This window comes from Pyrus communis, chromosome 12 (assembly GCF_041283825.1).
Source record: "Pyrus communis isolate YQ-2024b chromosome 12, ASM4128382v1, whole genome shotgun sequence".
Taxonomy (NCBI): Eukaryota; Viridiplantae; Streptophyta; class Magnoliopsida; order Rosales; family Rosaceae; genus Pyrus; species Pyrus communis.
In genome coordinates, this window is record NC_142576.1 from 2,545,519 (window position 1) to 2,555,727 (window position 10,209).

The following is a 10,209-nucleotide window of genomic DNA, read 5'->3' on the forward strand; positions in this document are numbered from 1 at the left end:
ACTTTCTCTCAATGTATGAAAAAGGAGTAAATGATTTATTTTATATGAAAAATTTGTGACAAATTATGACAGCTATATTCTAGATTCTGTATACACACTGTAAAAATTTGTCACATGTACACACGTTCACATATATTCCAGATTCTGGAATTACAAACTGTAAAAATTTGACACAAATTTTGTATACAAAAGATATGCAACTTGTGACATATACACCCAATTGAATCCGTAAAAGTTTGGAATTACAATTTCAGGACAAATTTTTAAAGTGTGTATATGTGACAAATTACTTTCTCTCAAGGAATTAAACCCCTTACCTACACGGATTTGGAAACCCCTAATCCCCAATTTACTCTCTCCTTAATCCTTTTGAATTAAATTAAAGCACGGATTTGGGGACTTTGCACCGTTTAAAACGACCCCCCCTATAAGTACATATACACTCGTTCTTTCTAGCCCTATTCCACTTTTCTTCACTACTCTTGCTACGTACGTACTCTCTCTCTCTCTCTCTCTCTCTCTCTCTCTCTCTCTAACATTGATATTTTTTTCATATGGTTTGTGAAACGAAACACTCAGGACTCATGGAGGATTCAAGCAACTCCGGTTCTAGAAAGCGAAAAACAGGAGAGATGCCGCTGAGACAAGTCGTGCTTGCTCTCGCCGCTCCCAGTGCCCTTCGTCGGCCGCATCTCCGCACCACTACAACCAAAATGTCAGGTAGGAGAGAGAAGCCGAAAGAAGCAGTGCCTGCTCACTCTGCTCCCAACGCCCCTCCAGCGCCGCTCCAGACCACCACCACCGCTACCACTACCAAAAGGGCAGGCAAGAGAAAGAAGGAGGAAGAACTAGCACTTGCTCTCTCCCTTCCCAATGCCCCTCCACCGCCGCTCAACATCATCACCGTCGCCACCAACGATGGCACGCAAAGTGACTACAGCGTTCGACGCAGTCCACCACCCTCAAACCCCACCGGCTGCGGACAGAAGAAAAAACAAGAAGAGGGAACAGCGGCGGCGGCACTACAAGGACCTGAAAAAGAGAAGCCGAGGTTGGAGGTGGTTCGCGTTCGCTTTTTGGACCCGGATGCCACGGAGTCTTCGAGTGATGATGATCATACTCCACCAGTTACTAATGGTTGTAAACAAAAAGAAGTTGAGATCGTTCACGAGATAAAGATACTGAGGAAAAACCCTATTTCAAAGAGGCGTAAGACGCAAGAAACGATTACAAAAACAACTAGGAAGATAAAAAAAGGTCAGAAAACTGAGGAACAACTTGTTGGTGAGAAGATTGTTATCAAGAAAGAAATTGGCTCATCTTCTTCTTGTGGTGAAAAGGTGAAAAAATCATCGTTGACTTCATCAACAGCGGGTAAAAAGGAGACGGAGACGAAGAAGAAGACGACGAAGGAGGTGGTTGAGGTTTTGTGGGACATTCCTGGGGAGATTCCCGACCTGGATTTACTGGAGCAAGAGAAACATGGGCTTTTGTATAGGTTCTTTGATGGAATTCCCGAAGACTGTGAGGACATACCGCCGGAGGTGAAGGTAGTGAAATAATCTTATTAATTACTTTGATTCTTATTTTTATTCCACTTTTAACGGATAGGGGAGAGATTTTTCGGTGTGCCCGTCACACGAAATGGTACACCACGTGTCGCTATATAAATGGTGAGATATATGTGTTAAAAAGTTAATAACTTAAAAAATAAAATTTTCCACCACTTACATAAAAACATGTGGTGTACCACCCGTATTTCCGTCATAACTAAAAATTTCTCATAGCTGGGTCTGTCACGAGGGATTTTTCAACGTGTCGGGTATAAGATTTGGTATACTAAGTGTTACAATACAAGTGGTTGGTTATTTAAATATTTTTTTAACTACTTGTACTACGATACTTAGTGTACAGGGCCGTGTTAAAGGCACATTAAAATATTTCTCATCTGCCACGACGATCATAAACTCTTGTAATTGATTAAATTTTATGAATTCTGATGAATTTTATTATGATTCGGTGAGATGCATTTGGTGTTCTTAGCCATGGATTTTTGGATAAGTTTGTACATTATATATGTAGCTGGTTATGCTACCAAGATGATCATGCTTGTAACTGGTTTTTTTTGAATTTTAATAATAGAGAAAATTTGATGAATTCTATTGTATATGTTCAATTAATTGTGATTATTTTATGAATAATGTCCCCTGAAAATGAATATATTTTTTAGCATTATGCTCCTTTGGAAGTGTTTTTAAAATGATTGAAAGTATTTTGGGCAAAATTATTTTTGAAACTAATTCTTAGTAAAAATTCAAATCCATCCTGAAAAAACAATTCAAGTGTTGCCTGTAACGAAAGAGTTATTTTTTTTTTTAAAGTATTCATTTTTAGCTAAAAATTATATTTTAATTTTTTTTAACACTATTCACTACACCTTTATTTATTTTTTTTCCATTAAATTTTTTTTTTGACGTTAGCTTTCCTTTTTTTTTTTTTTTAATATTTAATTGGATTGAACAGAGTTCAAATACACATTGTAGCGACAGGTAACCACTCAATCGGGTCCAAAATTCCAAAATTCTGACTCTCTCCCTCTCTCTCACTAAAAACTTGACGGAAAGATTAGAGCTTTCAGCTTGCTAAATGGCATGGCCATCTCTCTCTCCTCCTTTTCTCTCTCACTCCACTCCTCCGTCCTCTTCTTCCTCCTCACTACCCCAACTCCCGATGCCCCAAACTACCCCTTCCCAGCTTCCATAACCCCCCACAGGTCCCTCATCACCACCGCAGCAAAAACTCCACCTTGCTCATCCACCGGCCACTCCAATGGCCTCTTCAACTACCTCTACCTCCACTTCTGCCTCTTCCGCCAAAACCCATTACTGTCTCTCTCCTCCCTGTCTCTCAACCTCCTCCCTCCTCTTCTACATCCTCATTAAAACAGCCCAGGATCACTTCTCTCTCGTCACCACAAAGCTCGTCTTTTCCCTCGATTTGACACCCAGCATGGCCGCCGTCACCCTCCTCGCGCTCGGCAATGGCGCCCCCGACGTCTTCGCGTCGGTCGCGGCGGTCCGGACGGGCCAGTACCGAACTGGGTTCGGCGCAATTCTGTCCGCCGGCACGTTCGTGTCGGCGTTCGTTGTGGGGTTTGTGGCGATTTACGCCGCCCCTTTTTCGCTCAATCCCGCGCCGTTTGTGAGGGACGTGCTGTTTTATCTGACGGCGGCGCTGTTCTTGTTCTATGTGGATCTCAGCGCCGAGATTTATCTGTGGCAGGCGGTTGGGTTTTACTTGTTTTTTGTTGGGTTGGTGTTTTGGATGGATTTGGGGTTGGGTGGAGGAGGAAAGAAGAGCAGGGTTGAGGTGGGATTGGTCGGAGATTGTGAAATGCAGAGGGGTTTGGTTGTCCCGGATGCCGGAATCGGGCATGTTTCCGAGAGTTCAGAGTGTAGAAAACCAATGGGGTTTGAATAATAGTTTTCGTACTTTCTTATTAAGAAAAGGTATACAGCTCCACCTATATATACAAGCTAAATGCTAAACTAGGTAATTACAAGTTGACTTATGAAACAAGAAACTAATTTAATACAAAGATACTTTCCTATAGAGCCGAAGTCTCATTCCTGATTATCTCAATCTTCAACACTCCCCCTCAAGTTGGAGTATATGTTAATTATACTCAACTTGTTAAGAAGATTTTCAAACTGAGAGGTACTTAGTGCTTTGGTAAACAAATCTGCCAGTTGTTGTAGAGTTCGGACATGGGCAGTTTTGATAAGACCTTTTTGTATCTTTTCTCGAACCAAATGACAATCAAGTTCGATATGTTTCGTTCGCTCATGGAATACAGGGTTGGATGCAATGTGGAGGGCAGCTTGATTATCACAGAAAAAAGTAACAGGTTTCGGATGATGAACATGTAGATCATTAAGCACATATCTTAGCCAAGTTATCTCACAACATGTGGATGCCATGGCCCTATATTCTGCCTCCGCTGTAGATCTTGCCATTGTGGTTTGCTTCTTTGTTTCCCAAGATATAAGTGAGTCTCCAAGCATGATACAATAGCCCGAAACTGACCTTCTTGTATCTTTGCATTTTGCCCAATCAGCGTCGCAATATGCTTTTAGTTAAAGGGATCTGGTGGAGTAGAGTATGATCCCTTGTCCTGGCGTCCCCTTTATGTACCTCAAAACTTGATGTGCTGCATCTAAATGTGGCAGCCTAGGCTTGTCTATAAATTGACTTAAAATGTGGACAGAGTAGACCAGGTCCGGCCGAGTGATTGTCAAATAAATTAGACGACCAACGAGTCTACGATATGTGGATGGATCTTTCAACAGCTCATCATCTGTCTGCATGAGTCCCAGGTTCTGATCCATAGGAAATCGAGCCGGTTTAGCTCCAAGAAAACCAGTATCCTCCAATATTTCCAAGTCATATTTTCGTTGTGACAAAGATATACCTTGAGATAACCTCGCAACTTCAATGCCCAGAAAGTATTTTAACTTTCCTAGATCTTTGAGTTTGAACTTGCTGGCCAAAAACTCTTTTGTCTTCTCAATGAATGAGAGATCATTACCAGCCAATATCACATCATCCACATACACAAGAATAGCAGTAAGACTTGCGCCTTTGGATCGGACGAACAAAGAGTAGTCCGCGTTGGATTGTTGATAACCTGCAGCCTTGAGTGCAGAAGAAAGCTTCAGAAACCACTGCCTTAAAGCCTGTTTAAGTCCATAAAGGGACTTCTGAAGCTTGCATACAAGTGTCTCCCCCTTTCGTCCGTAGCCAGGTGGAAGTCGCATGTAAACATCTTCAAGTAAGTCTCCATGGAGGAAGGCATTATTGACATCGAGTTGGTACAAATGCCAACCTTGAGCAGCGGCAACACCAAGGAGTAAACGAACGGTGACCATCTTAGCGACAGGAGCAAAAGTCTCCTTGTAGTCAAGACCTTCGATTTGTGTATATCCCTTGGCAACCAGGCGGGCCTTGTAGCGTTCCACAGAACCATCTGGATTAAGCTTGATTTTGTAAACCCATTTGCAACCAATGGGTTTTTTCCCATGAGGAAGAGATTGGAGAGTCCAAGTGTGGTTGGCCTCAAGAACAGAAATCTCATCTTTTATGGCCTGGCACCATTTAGGATCTTTAATAGCCTGCAAATAAGTTTGAGGTTCTTTGACAAGGGAAAGTGAGGTAGTAAAGGCATGGTGAGTGTGGGACAAATGATCATAAGATAGAAAGTGAGAGAGAGAGTGAGAAGTACTACCTTTGTGTGATTCAACGTGAGAGGTCGATGATTGGTTGGAGCGAGAAGGTAACTTGACACCAACATGGAATTGTTGTAGGTAGGGAGGTGGTCGAGTGGCTCGAGTGGAAGAGCGACTAGAGGTGGGAGCAGGCTGAGACGATGTGTCGTCAGGGGTGGGAAGAGTTAGGGTGGTGGAGGTGTCGATGGGAGGTGAGGCAGATGGAGGCACAGCTTCGGGGACATTGGCGCCGTGAAGAATGGAAGGTGTATGATGGGTAGGTGATGAGTCAAGGTTGGTAGGTGTGAGTGAAACAGGTGATGGATCGGAAGAGAAATCAGATATGTTAGGTAGAGATGGGTATAGTGGTGGATGAGTCATGTCAGAGTGTGATGCGGAAGGTGTGTTAAAAGGGAAGGTATGTTCACGAAAGAGCACATCACGGGAGATGAATATTTTCCGTGTGTGGAGGTCATAAACCTTGTACCCTTTCTTGCCATATGGGTAACCAATAAATATGCATGGGGTGGACCGAGCATCAAATTTGGATGGATGATGTGCATGTGTGGATGCAAAGCAAAGGCAGCCAAAAACCTTCAAATGTGAATATTTAGGTGGTTTGTGAAACAAAAGATCGTAAGGCGTTTTACCATGCAAGACTTGAATGGGTGTACGATTGATGAGGTAGGCGGCGGTGAGGATGGCTTCTCCCCAAAAATTGGTAGGCAGGTGAGCTTGAATGAGGAGTGCCCTAGCAATGTTGAGGAGGTGACGGTGTTTGCGTTCGGCCACCCCATTTTGTTGGGGGGTAGCCACACATGTTGTTTCATGGAAGATGCCTTTGGTGGAGTAGAAATCAACAAGTTTAAATTCTGGCTCATTGTCACTCCTAATTGTCTTCACTCGGTGAGAAAACTGATTTTCAACAAGGTGGATGAAATTAAGTAAATGGTGGCGTGTGTCAGATTTGTGTTGCATTAAGTAAATCCAAGTACAACGAGTGTGATCATCAACAATTGTGAGAAAATATTGGGCTCCAGTGAGTGAAGCAATGCGAAACCCCCCCCCAAATATCAATATGTAATAGTTCAAAAGGCATGCTAGTTGAAATTTCACTTATTGGAAATGGAGATCTCGTTTGTTTGGCGAGAGGACACACAAGACAATTATTGGAAATACAAGAACCAAGGGCAAGATGAGAAAGTGAAGTATGTCGAAGGGCTTGATCAGAGAGGTGGCCTAGGCGTTGATGCCAAATGTGTGGTGATATTTTTTGAACAGCATGAGTGGTGGATATGGTAGGTCTTCTGTTGGTGCCGTCCAAAAAATACAAGCCTTCTCGTTCACTCCCTGTCCCAATCATCTTCCCTGAACGAAGGTCCTGAATCACACAAAAATGGCTTAGAAAAATCGTGATACACAAGGACTGATAGGCAAGCTGACTAATGGAGATTAGATTGAGCTGGAAAGTGGGGACACAAAGAACATCGTGTAAGACAAAATCTGTGGAAAATTGCATGGTCCCTATGTGTGTTACTGCAGCATAGGTACCATCGGGCTGTTTCACGGTCTTATTCCTAACAGGCACAGAAGAGGTTAACAAAGTATGTGATGTAATTATGTGATCTGTGGCACCGCTATCCAAGATCCATGATGATTTCTGACCATGAGAAGTGAAGGAAAAAACTTTACCTGAGAGATCATTTAGAGAGGGATTTTTACCAACATTGTGCGCCATGGCTTTGTTGTTATTGAGCATGGTCATTATTTGCTTGCACTGATCTGGTGTGAATGGGAAGGAAGTTGACAATTCCTGTCTGTCAAGATTACTTGAAACATTGTTACCCCTGGATTTCTCCTGCTTAGGATGGCTTCTTTGTTGCTCCGGATCCGCCCTTTTCAGTTTTCGACAATAATCTATCGTATGGCCTTTCCAGCCACAATATTCACATTTCAAATGGGCACGGCAAGCTTCAGTGGTGTGATTGTTTTTGTTGCAGCGAGTACACTTCACATCAGCATATTTCTTGTTGGAGTCGGATCCTTGGGCCGCAAACACAGCAGCCTCATGTACTGATGATTTTTCTGCAGTAGCGTCATGCTGCTTCTCATGTCGTAGCACAAGAGAGTATACCTTATTGACTGGTGGAAGTGGATCCATTAAGAGGATTTGATCCTTTACTGCACTGAAGGTTTCATTAAGTCCCATAAGAAACTTAATGGCCTTTTGATTTTGTTGAAAGGCCAACACATGTTGCAAGGTGTTATAGTCGCAATCTGGTAGACTGATTGCAACATCTCTTTCGTCCCATAATGCTTTGAGTTTGGTGAAATAAGAACTCACAGTTATTGTTCCTTGGGTGCAATCATGAATCGCGCTCTCAATGTGATATAGTTGCATATTGTTCGTTTGAGAGAAACGGTCTTTCAAGTCCTCCCAAACTTGATACGCAAGATCACAGTAAATAATACTTGATTGAATTTCCGGTGATATGGAGTTGACTAACCATGTTTTAACTAAACTGTTGCATCGATCCCATTGATGCAAGTTTGCTGCAACGACCTTCTTTTCTGGTTTCTTGAAAGTTCCATCAACGAAACTCAACTTGTTTTTGGCTTTCAATGCTCCAATCATCGCCCTGCTCCAGGTGTTGTAGTTGTCTGGAGTGAGCGGCTGAGAAACGAGCATCATTCCCGGCTGATCAGAATGATGCAGGTAATAGGCATGGTTGTCATCATAAATGGTTGCCTCCGTTGAACCAGATGGGTTCAGTTTATCGTTGTGCTCGGCCATGGTGGGCGGCTAGGGTTTAATAATTTCTTCGGTCCCAAGATTATCTCTCTGGTACCATGTAGAAAACCAATAGGGTTTGAATAATAGTTTTCGTACTTTCTTATTAAGAAAAGGTATACAACTCCACCTATATATACAAGCTAAATGCTAAACTAGGTAATTACAAGTTGACTTATGAAACAAGAAACTAATTTAATACAAAGATACTTTCCTATAGAGCCGAAGTCTCATTCCTGATTATCTCAATCTTCAACACAGAGGATGGGAAGCCGGAGTTTCAGGTTTCAGAGGGCTCTTGTAATGGTATGTTTCAGATGAACTTGTGTTCTTTTTTTGTGCTTGTTCTGCAAAAATTTAGGTGGATTGTGCATTGTATGCAATTGTATGATTGTATCTGTCTCAAAGTTTAGAATTAGTGTCAATGGTTTGTTACATGTTTTCGAGAATTCGATCAGAATTTCCGTTGTTGGTTGGTTGTACTGCTCTGAGAAGAACTACCTAATAGAGGAATGTTGGTTGTAGTATCAATCTATACAGCTTGCTAAGTAGCTCAGCACTTTGGTTTATATGTTCTGATGGTTTTGTTCCTAAGTATTTCGCACATTGGACCAAATAATTTCGGTAGCTGAATGTAGGTGAAAGTTTCGTGCCTAAAATCCTTGAGATGAAAACTTTGGGCATATGAAATGGATGACATTAGCGAGAAGTGGAGATCTTCGAGAGTTGGAATTCGCTTATATATCAATTACAATGCACAGAATTAGGAAACTTAAATCCATGAGCAAGGATAACTTTAACTGGAGATACCTGATTGTTGTGTGATATAAATTTTAGAAGCATGAGCCGGGAGAAAGCGTGGAACTTCATATACTGATTGAGCTCATTTTTCACCTATACAATTTTATTAAGTAGCTTTCTTCTAGCTCATTTCAGACATTTGCACTAGTTAAACTCTCTTCATTTTGTATGCAGATCTCAAAAGCATGGGAGCTTCCAGTCTCATTTCTTCTGAAGCTCACAATTCCTCAAGCTGCACCTTCTGAATGGAGGAGATTCTACTCATCAGCCAATATTGCTCTTTGCCCTCTAGCACTTCTATATGCTTGCAATTCGTTCATACCATTCCATCATCCTGTTGTTTTTCTCCTTTCCAACACCCATTTACCTCTATGGTTTGTAATCCTCTTGGCAACCTCCTCTCTTGCACTTCTTCATTATGCAGTGGAAAAAGAGCCCCCCAAAACTGAGCAACTACCTGTATTGCTTATAGCATTTGTTATGAGTGTCTTTTGGATATCCACCACTGCCGGAGAATTGCTGAATTGCCTTGCTGCTCTCGAAACACTTCTGGAGTTGCCACCTGCACTTCTGGGGCTTACAGTTCTTGCATGGGGGAATTCGGTGGGGGATCTTGTTGCTGATGTCGCCGTTGCCAAGGCAGACCACCCTGCAATGGCCATGGCTGGGTGTTTTGCTGGGCCAATGTTTAACATGCTTGTTGGACTTGGGACAGCTTTGGTTATACAGACATACGATGTTTATCCCGAGGCGTACGAGCTTCAGTTCCATGTGGGTATAGTGATTGCATTTGTTTTCTTGCTTCTGAGCCTGATGGGGTCTCTATTGGTGATTACATGGTGCAGATTCCAGGTGTCTAGGTTCTGGGGTTTCTGCCTAGTTGGTCTCTATGTTATTTTTATGGCAGTTAGTTTGGTAATCGCCAAGTTTTCAGGGTGATTCCAAGTTCATTTAGGTTGGATCTGCCATCGGAAAATCCAAGAAACCAGGGACGGTATAGAGCTACAAAGTATCTCAAGCTTGATCATGCCAGCTCTAACCTGGATGGATTGTGCATATTATACAAAGCATCATTCATTGACAATTTAAGAAAGAATTGACGGATCAAGAAGGACATTGCATATTGGAAGAATCATCCACCCTCTTTCAAGTTTTTACTCCCCGGATGTAAGTGATATGCAGCTTATAGGTATTTTTATTGTTTTCACACTGGATTGGCAGATAGATGAAATTCTTTAGACTACTAGAAGGGTTGTGCTGTTCACTCACCCATATTTACTTCCCACACGCCCTTTTCATGTTTTAATACTTTAATCTTCTAGCGTTTGATCTTCCATATATGCCCTTGCTGCT

General features: G+C 42.2%; 2 protein-coding genes across 2 annotated transcripts; both read left to right on the forward strand.

The window, feature by feature from the left end:
* The first annotated feature begins 584 nt into the window (after positions 1-584).
* Positions 585-1,562, forward strand: LOC148692156 (uncharacterized). Its single transcript, XM_088681615.1, has 2 exons — positions 585-1,170; positions 1,246-1,562. Exons 1-2 carry the CDS (start codon positions 585-587, stop codon positions 1,560-1,562), a joined length of 903 nt encoding a protein of 300 aa, XP_088537741.1.
* Positions 1,563-2,697: 1,135 nt separating this feature from the next.
* Positions 2,698-9,914, forward strand: LOC137746215 (cation/calcium exchanger 5-like). Its single transcript, XM_088681001.1, has 3 exons — positions 2,698-3,388; positions 5,477-5,516; positions 8,982-9,914. The coding sequence occupies exons 1-3, from the start codon at positions 2,830-2,832 to the stop codon at positions 9,793-9,795; spliced, it is 1,413 nt and encodes a 470-aa protein (XP_088537127.1). The 5' UTR covers positions 2,698-2,829; the 3' UTR covers positions 9,796-9,914.
* Positions 9,915-10,209: the final 295 nt, after the last annotated feature.